The 17,261-nt window shown below is 43.0% G+C and overlaps 1 protein-coding gene across 1 annotated transcript in view; it reads right to left on the reverse strand.

Moving 5' to 3' along the window:
• The window catches only part of LOC124720021 (FYVE zinc finger domain protein UPA1-like), a 58,829-nt gene extending 41,776 nt beyond the window's left edge, over positions 1–17,053 (reverse strand). The window contains exons 1-2 of the mRNA XM_047245270.1: positions 17,026–17,053; positions 6,192–6,789 (exon numbers count right to left, since the gene is read on the reverse strand). Coding sequence (XP_047101226.1) covers positions 6,192–6,778 — 587 coding nt within the window. The 5' untranslated portion in view covers positions 6,779–6,789; positions 17,026–17,053. The remainder of the gene's footprint in view (positions 1–6,191; positions 6,790–17,025) is intronic.
• Between the last annotated feature and the right edge of the window lie 208 nt (positions 17,054–17,261).

The following is a 17,261-nucleotide window of genomic DNA, read 5'->3' on the forward strand; positions in this document are numbered from 1 at the left end:
TTTATTTTCTTAAACTAAGCAATGCAAATACTGTGACCATTCCTTTGAAATGGCACTATCTATTTCCTTTCTAACATTTCAGAGCTGTAGATTCTATTTTGTCTCTAATGGTCTTGCAGTCGATGGGATGTTTGACAATTTCTTCTTTCTTTCTTCCTCAACATTTCCTATGAATTAAAGTGCCGCATGATGGCTAATTGGTCACATTTCATGACATTTGGCAGTGATCGATTGAGCCATACTGGTAAACCACCACATCAAAACAAACCAACTGCAAATGAAAAAATTATTTCCTGACGTAATTTCTTTGACACACTTACCACATACACACACACAAAATAATACAACAAAACGAACACATTTCCAGAATACAAAAGGACTCACAAGCTGAAAACTTACACACACACACACACACACACACACACACACACACACACACACACACACACACAAACGCATGCACGCACAAATGCGTACACAAACAGATCACAGATACTTCAATAATTACACTCGAAAGTTTCGCAATAACATTCGATATTTGGCAAAAACATTTGACAGTCGGCAACAGAAACCAAAACATTGCATTGCAACAATCTTTCAGTTCATAGTGCTGTGGAATGTGGGAAAAACTGCAAATTGGCATTCATAAGAAGAACACCAAAAATGCAATGGGAGTGTAATATGTAAGAAATTGTCCACACAACCTGTAAGTACAGTTCAAAACATTACTACTTTTCTACTTAATAGGAAATACCAACCACCAGAACTGTTTATAACCTATAGGCACAGTGACAAAAATGTAAATTAAATAGCTAGCATATGTACATATTCCAGGCCACTGATAACACCTTGCAGAAAATAAACTCGAAACGCGTATGGCACTAAAATTGTGTTTTATTCAGTTGCTGTCAGATGGTCCATAAGTAAAAATTATGAATATACTGAGATGCACAAAATACTTCATGCAGCATTTTCGAAGGTTTAAACAACAATCCTTATGACCTTCAAGTGTACAATATTCAATAAGTCACTCCAAGAATATTTTATAGCTACAAATAAAAAATTATGATTGATAAATATACTTATTCCAACCTGCATGACAACACGTCAGACAAAAGTCTATGATATTATGCATGAATCTACTTGTTTCAATTAAATTATGGATGGTCCTTTTAGGCTACATGCATCAATGTAGTATGCTACATGAGGAAAAATGATGGACTTTCTTACGCACTTGCACAGTACATTTTTAGGCCCCCTTTTTCCACATGGAATTTATATGGAGGGATTATCTGTGCTACATAAGCTACATTTACTGAAGACAAGCCTCATCTTTGCCAAGATTGACGGTGTTAATAATAACAGAAGAAATTATAATAATGAATGATCTCTTCAAAAAACTATTATAGTGGATAAACATGGCTGCTTAGTAGCTTAATACCACTTTAAAGTAAAAAATAAATTCCTTCTGAAATTATAATAAAGGGAAGCCACTTCAAGAATAACAATGGACGCATTCTCAAACAACAGTCACTGCCTATGATTGACTTCCTTATATATCAAATGACCTCTCTTCTTTTAGTAAAATTATAAGCCTCTATCACAATAATAAAGAGCTAGAAAATAATTAACGTTCCTTGACACAATGGCACACTACTGCAGTTATAAATGTGACAATGGAGAACATTCTGGAAGTTTGATTGATACTTGTCGCTGAGTTTATTTTGTACGATCTAATGTTGGTGTAACCTAAACTCTTACAAGATCACAGCAGCTCAGGTGGGAGAAAACACTTCCTGCAGAAATTTCTGTAGCCTACAATAATGCCAGTAGTGCAGCTGACAATTATGCTATTTTATTTCAGTGATTACAAAAACAACTCTAAAGTACATATTAGGTAGCTGAGGCAACTAGTGGCCATTGATATGGATTAACAAGGAAAAGAATGTTTTGTAAAGGCTGTAATGAACCTCAGGGAAACGGAACGCTCATCCAGTGACGAGCATCCTTCGTTAACAGCAAAACAGTGGCACTGCATTGAAAGTAGTTTGGTGGTCTGTTAAAATTGCTCTGGCTTCATTTGCTTAAGCTCTATATTCGAGTCACTGGTCAGCCAAACACTTGACTAGTATTAACAGACCCTCTTTGCCTCCGGTGACTTCTGTTTAACAACATAAGGTTCCACTTTCCTTCCTAATCTACAATAAAGCAGACGCTCCTTCACTACCTGCTGGAGGAGAGTCGGTGTATGTTGGGCCATGACAGAGGCAGACGTCCAGCTAGTGGAAGCTCACCATTAACCTTTCTTGCACCAGAAATTTTATTTCATCCCTGAAACAATTGTCATGTAAAGTCACAGCACACTTATTTGAACTTGCAATGTTGAAAATGTTGGTGCTGAACTGGGAATCTAACTTGGATATCTCTTTCTGCCATCTTTAACACTTTTCGGACAATACAGTTCCATCGTTTTGTTGAGTCCCCAACATTCCACAGTTTTCCAGGTTTCAATGAAAGGGGAAGGTCTGGTTTTAAATACTGGTTGGGTACAAAAATTTTCGCTGTGTGATTTCAAGTTGTAGCATTCGCACTGCAAATAACATGTGGAAAGCAATTACGATTTTTAGCATTTGTGCATGCTAACATCAACAATAACAATTGGTGCCAATTTTGACTATGAAACAGGCAGAGAACGTTTTATCCTATCATTTCAGATTTATAAATTCCACTCCTAGTGGCTGGTGGAAAAGTATTTGACAGGTGCGTAGCCAGTGGTGATAGCACATACAGGGTTAAGAGTCCCAGTCAGCACAGAACTTTTCCTCGCATAATTTCTAGTTCAGACATGAGCATATCTCACTGGTGGTGAAATGAACTGACATTGTGTATCTATATGTGGCTAGAAAACAACATGATATATGCTGGGTTCGAAATGCAGCAGGGGAATACTTTGTTGTATAATCATTTCAGTTTCATCATCCCTCTAGCGGTGAAAAATTTTGATACATAAAATTATAACAGTTTATTGTGCTTCATTCACAATCCCTGCCCAAAACAAAACTTTATGCCCCATCATATCAAGTTTGAAAAAGTGCATATGATGTCACATGCAGTTAAAATGATAGTTAAGATCTGTAGTGACCGGATTGGAGTCCTGGATCGCAGTCCAATACAAAAGCATGTAGTTTGAAGCTGAATCTTGCTTTTTGAAATCTCATTTATTGTAATTCACTTCAGTTTACAAGCACTGAGGACCATCATCTCTGGTAAAGGGTTTTCTGATATTTACATTACTGTGGTATTGGTTTTCATATGGACGATAATAGACGAAGTGCAAGAAAGTTATGTGCCTGCATACAAACCAGGTGGAACGCAGTTCAGGAAATTTGGCTGCTTCTGAGCATGGTAACACACGCATATAAATTCGACAGGCACGACACTCGTCTGATTGTCAAACATTTCGTATTGTAATTAATGTGATACTTTGATCATCAGACATCGTTCAAAGCCTGTCTTAAAACTGGTCTTTGAAAGGTACAGCTAATGAAATGGTTGACAGCGTGTTTCAAATTGAGCTGGAGAAGGAAATCAGTACAGCGGGCAGTAAGGCACGGTGAAACTCGTGATTTGACAACAGAAAGAGGCTGTGGGTGTGGAACAGTTACATGTCATAACAGTATTACCACATTCATCTCAATTTCATTAATTAAATACGGTTGACAGGAATTTAAGTATTTTTCAAGTGAGCATCCTCACAGTGTAAGCACACATGAAACCATGGGGTAGTTAAAGTAAGCTGTGTCATTCCCCAGTGATGGAAAAACACACACTAATGTGTGTGTGTGTGTGTGGGGGGGGGGGGGGGGGGGGGGTGATGAGCAATGTTTGTGATTGATGATGTAAGTTGTGCTGTAAACTTGCTACTGAAATAGAATTAAGTTTGTCCTCCACAAACAGTAGGTATGAATGGTAAATTCCGTGAGAATCGGAAGTCTATCTAGAAGGGCTGGCATGGGTACAAGAGGGAGTAGGATGAACATGGGATAGTGAGACATCCTCCCCAAAAAATGGGAAAACACTGTATCACTTCACTGTGTGAAGTGGACACTGTATGAAGTAAAAAATAATTCTGCTTACATGTGGTTTTATACGTCTTATTTTAATTATTAAAATCATATGTACCTGTGGTGTATAAAATGTGTGTGTAATACTATGTATAATTTTGAGAGGCTGGGGGGGGGGGGGGGGGGTGGTGTCAAGTGGAATCAGTGAAAGACAGAGGCAGTTCCAGAACCAAACATTGTATATCTGTCTGTAACTGACACCCAATAGTGTGGGAAGTATGAGGCAGTGAACTAGGTGAAGATCACGACAAGAATCTATTATACATCATGAAGAGAATTTTTAAAATGTACACGAAGATAACTGTTAGTAAAAAGATTCCCGTCAACAAAAATTTTTTCAAACATAAGAGTTTGAGTCATTTCCCACAGCGTGCATAACGAGTTTGGAATAATGTAATGTTTTACATTTTTTTCAAGAATGTAAATAACAATTGTAATATGTTTATTGCTTGAACAATGAATTTTGAAGTTAATCTTTATAGAATACAAGAGAAAGACACTGAATGATTTACAACACTGGCTCTATGTTCATTACAATTGGTTCAGGGAATGCACAGTGTCATCTCGAACACAAGATTTCCAATATGTCAAATAGCACATAAAATACTACATAAGTATTAAAATCTAAATGAAAAATAAATGATTATTTATCAGTGTTAGTGGCTATTAGAGTTGTATGAACATATGTAACTGTAAGATGGTGCAGAAAAATGGTAACTCTGGTCGCACAGACACTTTAAGCATCACAGACTATCAGAGGTGGAACAGCAACAACAATGGATGGGATAGATAATGTCATAAGGTGTGCCACAGGAGAATGGAAGCCTGTAGTTTTCACTGGGTGGCTATAGTAAAGCCATAGATCCACTGAACACACACACACACACACACACACACACACACACACACACACACACACACACACACACACACACACACACACAGGGGTGGACACCTGTTTGTCGAATACACAGTAAAGCACGGTATTCTGTGTGTCACAGAAGGGAACGTATCCAAGAACTGCGTGAGCTTTACGTAATGCTGAGTACAGAGGCGAACAAAATGAGGTGGGAACACTCAACTTTATGGGACCAGCTGGAACTGCGCTGCAAGAGGTGTGAGCAGTCAGCCACTGGGGCACCGATGCTTACTTCACCTGGTTTTCTGAACATCTTCCATACAAGCCCTCACAGCAGAGCATTCTTTTATATAATGTGCCTTTAGAGCAATTAACATCTTCCGTGTACTATCTGGATTTGGAGATAACTAAGAATTATCTTGGAATAGTTACTGGCATATGGCTTGCACGTGGAAAGAAAGTGACAGACAACTACGTAACAGCCAAAGCTGTAATACTAAGGTGTGAATAATCATTACTTGGATAGTCTCCTTTACTACACATAGAAAATTCCACAGGTCAACATCAGCAATATAAAATTGTAGATAAGTTGCCGCCCTCCTCTAATCATTCTGCAGTACACTACCTTGCTCGAGGTGTCGGCTGTAAGTGACTTACTCGGTCATCATCTTCATGCAGTGTGGCACTATTCAAAGGTGTCTCATTGTCATCAGCCACAGAACCAATGGACAACTTTAGAGACCACTTCATGGGAACAGGGCTACAGCAACCCGTACAGGCTGCCGGTTGCAAACTACACCCGTCACTGTGTCTGAGCCTGTGCTGGGCAATACAGCTTTGTGTCCACAGCAGTCTGCCTCATGCTCTATTCACACAGTGAGTGTACCCTCTGTCATGACAGTTGATGCTAAAACCTAAACAACCACTTTCTGTATACATGTAGTTTAATATAATGCCCACAAACTGCCTCTTTGATGGTTTTTGTTAGCTAACATACCTGGTAATGAACACTGTTCAGTTTAGGGGTTCGCTGAAACTGCTACACGAGGGTAATGATAGCATTGTGAGCTATCGTGAAATGACTGTCTATGATGGTGTATTTTACAGCAGACACACATCTACGAAAATTCAGTGGGAAAAATTACACAGTTGGAAATACACACACCTAGAACCGAGAGACACTAATCAGTGGGTTGTCTCACACTTACCTGGTTTGTGGTGGTGGATCGTACAGCAACCGGCTCACTTCGATCAAGTCTTCCGGCTGCTTCCGCATGGCATCTGCCCACCCCTGAGTGGCCATCACCTCGAAGGGACAGGTCTTAATAAATTCGATGGCGGCTCGCCTGAGGTCACTGCAGGAGTGGCGGACTGCGAGGACGGCCGCGGCCGCCGCGGTCTCGACGGTCAGCTGAGCGGCCACCTGCCGCTCGCACTCCGCCTTCAGCCCCGACGCCCCGTATTTATCTGCTGCAGCCAGCAGCTGGGGGGCCGTGCCGGGCAGCTGGGGGGCCGTGCCGGGCAGCTGGGGGGCCCGCTGGGTGTACAGGTAGGAGACCAGCTGCCTCAGCACCGGGCCCCCGATGTCGGCAATCCTCACCACGCCAGTGCTCGCCTCGAGGGTGTCGTGGGCGAACATGGCCGCGAACACAGGGCTCCTGTCCGCCAGGACGGCCCTGTGCACCACCAGCCGAGTCTCACCTGCCTCGAGTATCACCATGGCGTCGTCCCCGGCGTCCAGCAGGTCCCCCAGGTCCACAGCCACCGTCTCTGTGATGTCCTTAACTGCTTCCATTGCGGACGATTCTGAAACACGGCAACACGGAGCAGCCCTTTCAGCATACAGGTGACTGACAATACTTCTACGAGGGACAGCCACACCTGTCTCCAGCGACAGTTGATAAATACAGGGTGAGTCACCTAACGTTACCGCTGGATATATTTCGTAAACCACATCAAGTACTGACGAATCGATTCCACAAACCGAACGTGAGGAGAGGGGCTAGTGTAATTGGTTACTACAAACCATAAAAAAATGCACAGAACTGTTTTTTAACATAAACCTACATTTTTTTAAATGGAAGCCCGTTAGTTTTGTTAGCACGTCTGAACATATAAACAAATACATAATCAGTGCCGTCTGTTGCATTCTAAAATGTTAATTACATCCGGAGATATTGTAACCTAAACTTGACGCTTGAATACCACTCCTCTGTTGTTCAATCGTCTGTATCGGAGAGCACCGAATTACGTAGGGATCCAAAGGGAACAGTGATGGACCATAGGTACAGAAGAGACTGGAACAGCCCATTACGTCCACACGCTGACACCTTTTTATTGGTCTTTTTCACTGACACACATGTACATTACCATGAGGGGTGAGGTACACGTACACACGTGGTTTCCGTTTTCAATTGCGGAGTGGAATAGTGTGTCCCGACATGTCAGGCCAATAGATGTTCAATGTGGTGGCCATCATTTGCTGCACACAATTGCAATCTCTGGCGTAATGAATGTCGTACACGCCGCATTACACCTGGTGTAATGTCGCCGCAGGCTGCCACAATACGTTGTTTCATATCCTCTGGGTTGTAGGCACATCACGGTACACATTCTCCTTTAACGTACCCTACAGAAAGAAGTCCAGAAATGTAAGATCAGGAGAACGGGCTGGCCAATTTATGCGTCCTCCACGTCCTATGAAACGCCCGTCGAACATCCTGTCAAGGGCCAGCCTAGTGTTAATTGCAGAATGTGCAGGTGCACCATCATGCTGATACCACATACGTCGACGCGTTTCCAGTGGGGACATTTTCGAGGAACGTTGGCAGATCATTCTGTAGAAACGCGATGTATGTTGCAGCTGTTTGGGCCCCTACAATGAAGTGGGGACAATGTTTCAAGCGTCAACTTTAGGTTACAATATCTCCGTATGTAATTAACATTTTACAATGCAACAAACGGCACTGATTACGTATTTGTTTATATGTTCAGATGTGCTAACAAAACTAACGGGGTTCCATTTAAAAAAACGTAGGTTTGTGTTAAAAAACATACTTCCGTGCATTTTTGTATGGTTTGTATTAAACAATTACACTAGCCCCTCTCCTCACGTTCGGTGTGCGGAATCGGTTCGTCAGTATTTGATGTGGTTTACGAAATATATCCAGCGGTAATGTTAGGTGACTCACCGTGTAAAGTCCATCCTTAGTCGGTTCCAGCAGTATCACACCCTTTCTGTCCGACTGATGCCATTGGTGAATAACAGCAGATCTTTAATAATACCATTTTCAAGCTTTACCTTTTCTTTCAGCATATTTCATTTGGAGAACAAGCTCCAGAAGCGGCAAGGACATTATTTCCATCTTTTTTTCTACAGTGCAATGTTATTTGGTATGGAAATGGTTTGAAATAGACGTCTACCAAAATACTAAATAGGCTGTACAGAACTATAGTATTACTCTATTCAACGAGATGTTCTCTTTACTTCTGTTATTCAAGAAAACAACACCGTTTTATGACCTGAATCTGTATTATTCGTCATTTAACAAGCAGTCATGCGTGTACCCTTGCAGGAGTTGCTTCACACAGGGGATGAAGCCCGTGCGTCGGGAGACTGACGTGCGTTCACAGTGAAAGGTCGTGAAGTGGGTTCAGCCGAGTACGCAGTTCAAATTGTCATCCACCAGGGTACAGTAGCGGACAGACACATTCAAGAAACAGTGAATTGTACTGTTTATTTCTTGAAGGATTTTTCTTTTATGGTTGTACAGTTTTGTGTATGTTTTTAGTAGTGTGGATGATGTGTGAATGTGGTCTAAAGTAAATATGTAGATCACTGTTATAGTGACAAACGCCGTACGAAGTAACGTGAGAAATTTTTAATACACTGTGAATTAAGACGACGGGGAATTTTGTATTATAGTGTGTCAAGTAAGTTTATGGTAAAGGGAAGCTAATTTCAGTGTAAATGTAAACAGTTAATAATGTAAAGTATAAATAAAGTATCAGAATGTCAAATATTTTGGAAAAAAGTACAGTTCGAGTGTGTTGTTTATTGATTTGTTAGTCATGAGAAAAGCGCGCTAACACAGGAGAATAATATTTTTGTATTGGCCTTAATGCAGACTGCGCAATCACAACAGAGTATTCTTCACGCATCTCTTCTCTTGCAAATGGAGAATGCTTACACCAATAATAGAAGTCAGATCCCAGCCTTTCAATGGTACGGTCGTGTGTAGTATGAGCTCCGAAGGAAGTAGTCGTTTGCCAGTTTCATGTCTGCATGTGCTACATGTCTCAAAAGTGCTTTACAGTGAAGGTAAATAAATTCATTCATAGCGGCATCAACGAGCAGCAATACGGCAGGGCAGCGCTACCAACTTACACGACAAGCGGGGACCCTGAAACTGGGACGGCGGCAGACGGAGGAGGTCTGACACTCAGTTTCTGCACGCCGAGGCTGCAGCATTCAACGAAAGATGAGTTTGTTAGAACTGTTTTGTTTGTGTGTGTGTGTGTGTGTGTGTGTGTGTGGTGTGTGTGCGCGCGCGCGCGAGCGAGCTGCAGACTGAGTAACATGGTAAGTGATAAAGATTTTGTAAATACGAAAAAAGAAGGATTCTCATTCAGTGGAAGTGCTTCACAAACTAGCACGCTTGAACAGAGAGGAGTAGATGTTAAAGTAAAAGAGGAGGTTTTTGAGGATGTTTCTTTGTTACTTACGGACGGTGAAGTAGACTTTGCTTCAAGTACGTCAGTTGATGTGACTAGTGGAGACAATGAAGATCCTGAAAGTCACATTAAGCCGGCCAGAGTGGCCGAGCGGTTCTAGGCCCTACAGTCTGGATCCGCGCGACCGCTACGGTCGCAGGTTCGAATCCTGCCTCGGGCATCTATGTGTGTGATTTCCTTAGGTTAGTTAGGTTTAAGTAGTTCTAAGTTCTAGGGGACTGATGACCACAGCAGTTAAGTCCCATAGTGCTCAGAGCAATTTGAAAAAAAGTCACATTACGCATGAAATCGGTAAAAATCAATTGCATGATGACAATATTGGTAGTGTTACTGAATCAAATGTGGATACCAAATTCGGAATGGTACCGAAGGAAAAAGATAAACAGGGAACAGTAAAGCAGAAAATAGAACAAAGAGGCTATGTTTGCAGCATTAATGGATTCTATGAAAGATGGACATACTAATTTGGCTGAAACAACTGATCAGAACATCAATGGAAAACTTGAAAAGCAGACTGCGGTTTTAAAATATATGTGGGAAAATGATCTGAAGTCGTTAGAAAGTAAAGTGGATGGCAAAATTTCTGAAGTTGAGAATAACTGCCAACAATCCACTAGAACTGTAGAAAAAGAATTAACAGATGCCTTGAAAAAAGTTGCTATTGGAAACAAACAAAGGGCAGATGTGATAAAAGATAGAGTGCAGAAACTAGGTCAAAATAACGGCGGTAATGTGTGTGTGTGTGTGTGTGTGTGTGTGTGTGTGTGTGTGTGTGTGTGTGTGTGTGTGTGTGTTTAAGATCACAAACTGTTAGGCAGTAAAATCAGTTCTGAATATGCCAAATGTATGACTGAAGTAAGAAGTGTGTCCGACTGAATGGGCGAGACAGAAGAAAATGTTCTTCAGCTAACTAACCAGGTAGAAGAGGTTGAAAATAAGTCTGGTGAGCACAGCAGTAGATTATGCCAAGTTGAAACTAACCTCAGATATGGAACAAACAGTAGTGGGTGTAGTTTTGTAGCAGCATTATCTGAAATATCATATGTCGCTAACAGGCAGTTTTGATTCAACAGAAAATGTACATCCAAAAGAATTTTGGAATGACTTCGAAGGAGTTCTACCTAGTTTGTGGCCAGACAGACAAAAAATAGGGTTCATTACCTCTCAATTCTAGGAAGAGGCTAGAATTTGGGGGGTTATTGCTACTAAACAGTACGATATTCTATATATATTTAAAGAGGCGTTTTTTAAAGAATTTTGGGGCAAGCAAAAACAAATGAAGTTGCTAAATAGCTTCTGGGCTAGGGAAACGTTTAATCCTAGGAAGGAAAGCTTAAGAAAGTTTGCGTTAAAATGGACGACAAACTTTTCATATTTAAACAACAAAGCCGAGACAGAAGAAATTGTTATGGGCCTGGAAGGTAAATTGCCCATGAACTGGCGAAACAAAATTATTGCAGCGCCTAGGGATGACGTTTATAAATTCATTGCTATTTGGAGAGAGTTGACAAGTTGTTCCATGAGGAGGAGCATGCAAATCGTAACATCAGACCACCAAATAATGCAGAACCGCGGCAGAATGCAAACGTTAACAGAATTGGTGTGAGCCCCGGAAACAGCAGGAGGTGGCGCTACCCAACAAGATAGGCGAAATAATGGGGAGCAGGTGCTCAATTATCGGCCGTATTCTCCGGTGCGAGAGGATGATGATGCGCCAAGGTGACAGCAAATGGTGGTAAACTTAAGAAATGGTACAGAATCCGTTAAACTAAATGCCGTCTGTGAAAGGGCTAGCGTTTACAAGATGGGAAGTAGCAATTTGAACCCGCTAGCAAAACCCTTTGTACGTGTTAGAACTAAACAGGCTGGGACTGTGAGTGAGGAGCAGAAGAAGGTAGTAACAACAGACGAAACGAGCTATATACACACATCTGTACATTTAACGGAGGTCTAGGAGATTTTTTGGACAGACACAAAATAAGCACTGTATTGCAGACGAAACGGGTGATGAATTAGCGGAGAACGTCCTTAGCAACCAAGTTGAAGTCTAGTCATGTTCTGGGGAAGGAATAAGTACAGAAGCTGCAGAATTATAAGAGATTGGTGATGTCAGTATAGAAGAAATACTATTGTCTATAAATGACATTTGTGAGGCTATAAGGGAGAGGCAGGAAAATTGTGACCAAAATGGCGGTCAGCCAACTAATCATGAAAGAAAGAGATAGAGATAGAGAGAGAGAGAGAGAGAGAGAGAGAGAGAGAGAGAGAGAGAGAGAGATAGAGAGATTGGGGCGGTGGGGAAGGAGAACACGGAGAATGGCGAAACGCCGGAAAAAATTTTTGAGCTGTCATTAGTGAACAGAATAAATAGTATGGGGGAGAAAAGTGATGTGGGTAATTCTGCAAAAATCTGTGTAATTTCTGGAAACAGGGAAGATTTCGATAGAAGAGAGGTTGTGAACGATTTTTTGGAGCAGGGTTCTGACACCAGCAATGAAGGGAAGGTGTTGAGTCAGCCAGTAATCAGCCTGCAAGTGTGGAACGAAGAAGTGCAGTGCTTGGCAGATAGTGGCAGTGGTTTACGTGCTGTGGGTAAAAGTTTGTTAGGATCGTTGCCAAATAGAAATGAAGTTGTAATAATGCCAGTAACGGGGCTGCAGATAATTGTAGCTACAGGAAAAGTTGAAAACCTGTTAAACAGGAAGTTCTGTTGCGATTGAAAATAAATGGTGTACTCCATGACTTCCTTATAATCGCTGATCTATGTATAAAAATGCCAATTGGCGTAGATTTCTTTAACCAGTACAAAGGGAGATTAAGTTTTAATGAAAATGTATTTGTTGAAAGTAATAGAAAATGACTTAACATTTAAACTAGTTGCCCATCCAGCGGAAATAGTAATTTTATTTCCTCAAAAATGTGAAGGCACGTTTTCACACACTCACTTTGGACTAAAAAAGGGAAAAAACAAATGTGCAGGACTAGTGGTGTTTACGATGACCCCCCCCCCCTCCCCACACACACACACACACACACACACACACACACACACACACACACACACACTTAGCGTTAAATGAATGTTGCTTTCGTTCTGTAGAATTTTACTCCTTGTTTTCCACATGGCTAATTTGCGTAACAGAAAAAAATGTTACGCGTAGAAAATTCTTTCTACATCTACATCCATACTCCGCAAGCCACCTGACTGTGTGTGGCGGAGGGTACCCTGAGTACCTCTATCGGTTCCCCTTCTATTCCCGTCTCGTATTGTTCGTGGAAAGAAGGATTGTCGGTATGCTTCTGTGTGGGCTCTAATCTCTCTGATTTTATCTTCCCGGTCTCTTCGCGAGATATACGTAGGATGGAGCAATATACTGCTGGACTCTTCGGTGAAGGTATGTTCTCGAAACTTTAACAAAAGCCCGTACCGAGCTACTGAGCGTCTCTCCTGCAGAGTCTTCCACTGGAGTTTATCTATCATCTCCGTAACGCGCTAACAGTTTCGCAAACCGTCGACTTTTACACGCATGTTCGGCACAAACTGTTCTCCTGGTTCACCGATGACATTGTAATTCTGTCAGAGACAGCAAAGGACTTGGAAGAGCAGTTGAACGGAATGGACAGTGTCTTGAAAGGAGGGTATAAGACGAGGATAATGGAGTGTAGTCGAATCAAGTCAGGTGATGCTGAGGGAATTAGATTAGGAAATGAGACACTTAAAGTAGTAAAGGAGTTTTGCTATTTGGGGAGCAAAATAACTGATGATGGTCGAAGTAGAGAGAATATAAAATGTAGACTGGCAATGGCAAGGAAAGCGTTTCTGAAGAATAGAAATTTGTTGACATCGAGTATAGATTTAAGTGTCAGGAAGTCGTTTCTCAAAGTATTTGTGTGGAGTGTAGCCATGTATGGGAGTGAAACATGGACGATAAATAGTTTAGACAAGAAGAGAAAAGAAGCTTTCGAAATGTGGTGCTACAGAAGAATGCTGAAGATTAGATGGGTAGATCACATGACTAATGAGGAGGTGCTGAATAGGATTGAGGAGAAGAGGAGTTTGCGGTAGAACTTGATTAGAAGAAGGGACCGGTTGGTAGGGCATGTTCTGAGACATCAAGGGATCACCAATTTAGTATTGGAGGGCAGCGTGGAGGGTAAAAATCGTAGAGGGAGACCAAGAGATGAATACACTAAGCAGATTCAGAAGGATGTAGGCTGCAGTAGGTAGTGGGAGATGAAGAAACTTGCACAGGATAGAGTAGCATGGAGAGCTGCATCAAACCAGTCTCAGGACTGAAGACCACAACAACAACAACTACGAAAATCTTGTTTCGCTAGCTGTCGATAACTCAAGAAATTAATACCAATGGAGTGAAAAAAATAAGAAGGGAAGTATAAGTACTGATATATCGCCAAAGATCGAGTTCCCTGTGTTTACGAATTAGCAAAATATTCTCCTTGTGCGCTATCATTCGCCAACCTTTCGTCTCGATGTCTCGAGCGGTTTAGGAGATACGAGAGATGTTGCGCGTATTTCATTCTCGCGGGCGTGAGACTGGAAGTGAGCGCGCTACATAGGATCCGTTTTCTCGAGATCGGAGGCAGATAGAGACCTCCTCCCAAGTCTAAACAAAAATTCAGCATGTTGGCTAAATTTCAAACGCAACAACATATGGTTTAACCAAACGCAAAATCATAGCGACCCTTATTTTTCATTGCAGGCTTTTCGAAGTTTGCGTAGCGTCTTACTATAATGTGTATATCGAAATAAGTATGACAATTAGCGAGATTATGGGCACTTGGCCAGGAAGCTGCCATATAACGCTACAAGCAAGTAAAAAATGAAATATTTTTACTGAGTAGTTTCTGCAAAATCGTTTGAGAAAGATTACAGTGTGCGCGCGCTTCGTTTCTGTCAGCGTGGAGCGCCGTCAGCCGGCGCGTGCAAAACACGTGCACGCGTCTCGACCTGCGCTGGACACGCGTGATTCGTGCGCGTCGCGCTGTAGCGTCGTGTCGCGCCCAGGCCTAAAGACGGCCCTTCCTCAGCAACGGGCGGGCTGGCACCAGCGGGGCTCTGGTGGGAGTGCCGTGGACTCGGTGGCGGCAGGAACGCACTGCGGAAGCGTGGAGCAGGAAGGAGGACGCTGACCGCCAATCGACGAACCACATTCACCACAAAACCGTACAATTTGTGTTGTCAAAGTACGCCTGCATGTGAACAATTACATTATTTATACAACCTGAAGGAAACTGTTGTTCCACCCGTAAACCGTAAATTTTAAGTGGTTCCAGTGTTTCCTGTTACGAATGTACCGGTATACTCTCGTCTGCATAATTGTTAATTCGTTACATCGCCCCTTACGCGTAGCAATCAAATCTAAACATGAAGTACTAAAAACTAATATTGCGATGCATAATGTAGCAGGAATGAGTTACCACCTGCATCTTCAAACCTAAGGCCACTTTACGGTGTGTGGTGGAGGGTATTTCGTGCACAGAGGCCGTTCTACTCTGCGCCTCGCTGGCTTCCCGCCCACCCCCGCCGACTATCACCAGCGTGGCCGCGTGACGTCACCTCCCGCCGCTGCCGACCCTGGACTGGCGACACGCACTTATCTGCACCCACCGCGCGGACGCCCGCTTCCTGCCGACAAACCGCAGTGCCGCAGTGCAAGCGCGTCTCCTCGACGCTTTCAGGCCTGCGGCGAAATGAGCGCGACGAGAAAATTCCAGAAACTGCAGCCTACACACGGGCTTAGCGCCGATGACGCCAGCCACGTACCACTCGCGAGCGGCACAGCCAAGGCGGATGGGAGCAGTGAGTGGTACCCTCTGCCACGCACTGCCACGCGGCTTGCCGGCACGTACATACAGACTTAGGTGTTAAAGTTTGCTGAAAGTCCTACAGCGGCATGAGGTACAGTGCAGAGTCTCACAAGTCACATCCAGTATAAACCCCACCCCACGCCACGGCCGATTCTGCCAAGACTACAACTCGCACTTATACTACACGTGTAATCGATTACTTTACAAATGCGCCACTGTCTCGAATATTTGACGTTATGCATGGAAGCGAGAGAAACTTTTGAGAAGGTTTGAGATAATGTTCAAACTGTTGCAAGTTGCCATGTGCTGTCATTCCCAGACAATCGATGAACGTATCGTGGGTTATTTGGGCTCCACGAGATGCGATGGCAATCTCCGTATCTGTCTCGTTCAGCGTAATACTTGTCTCGCTGTAAGAGGGCTTTAAACACAAGTTTGGACCTTTTAGCGAGCAGTTTACGACATAACTTTTAAATTCGCCGGATAACAGAGTGAAATACTGAGAATAAAATTTTTTTGCCTCCAGAAGTCGTTTGAGGCGCCTTATTTAACGAAATGGGTTCATCTACGTAACTATTTGTAAGAGGCTTGTACAGACGACGTGGGACATTTGTAGTTTGATGTAGGCTTGTCGATATAAACGAATTTTATTTAGCCAATACGGAGTCTGAAGTATCCTACTTACTTCACCAGAGTACTTTCAGTCACAGTTTCACTTCTAAACATGGAATAAAATTTCCAGAGTGAAATTCCAGAGTGTGCACTGATATTGAACTTCTTGGAAGATTAAAACTGGGTGCCCGACCGAGGCTCGAACTCCCGACCTTTCCCTCTCGCGAGCAAGTGCTCTACCACTTTTTTTTTTTTTTTTGCATTTTGTTCGTTGTTGATCGTTGTGTTTGTTCGTTGCGGACGTCACATGACATCCGGTCTGGTTCGTTTGTTGATCCTTGGACTCAGTTTTTTTTTATTGCACAGGCCAAACAGGTCTGACGGAACACGCTGAGCTACCGTGCCAGCTTACCTGAGCTACCGAAGCACAACTCAAAACACCTCCTCATAGCTCTACTTCCGCAGCAGAGCACTTGCCCGCGAAAGGCAAATGACCAGAGTTCTCTTCTCTCGGCGCGGCACACAATTTTAATCTGCCAGGAAGTTGCGTGCAATAAAATTTGTTTCGCGAGAGGCCGTGTCTGAGGGAACAAGTAATTTTCCTTCATTTCTATTCTATCACTTAGTAGCAAGCTGAGTTTATTGTACCTAAATGAGTTGTGTTGCTGCCTTTTCAGATCACTACAACGAAAAAATTTGTTTGTTTTGAGAGTAAACTGAGTACATGCTGTCAATTGTAACAGCTGTCTGTACTTTGCGGCTCTTTATACTGAATTCAACTATTAGTACCGGCAATAGTTGCAACATTTTTTGCAAACAAATCTCGCACTCTTCAGACAGCACGGGGCGACTGCGCGTCGTCCCCACCTGCTGCTGCGCCCACACGCACACTCGCCCCCCCACCCGTAGGAAAGCGACTGAGCGCCGCCTCGCTGCCCCACAAGCGGCGGGCCGGGCCGGCCCGGGGCAGCGGCTCTCAGGTCACGTGACCCCTCCGCCGCCAGCAACGCCACGACCTTGGCGCTTCGTGGCAGCGTTTCATTCCCTTCTCCGAGAAGCGAGCACACGCAACGCTTACTGCGACAGAACGCTGCCTAACGAAT

Source organism: Schistocerca piceifrons, chromosome 11 (assembly GCF_021461385.2).
Source record: "Schistocerca piceifrons isolate TAMUIC-IGC-003096 chromosome 11, iqSchPice1.1, whole genome shotgun sequence".
NCBI lineage: Eukaryota > Metazoa > Arthropoda > Insecta > Orthoptera > Acrididae > Schistocerca > Schistocerca piceifrons.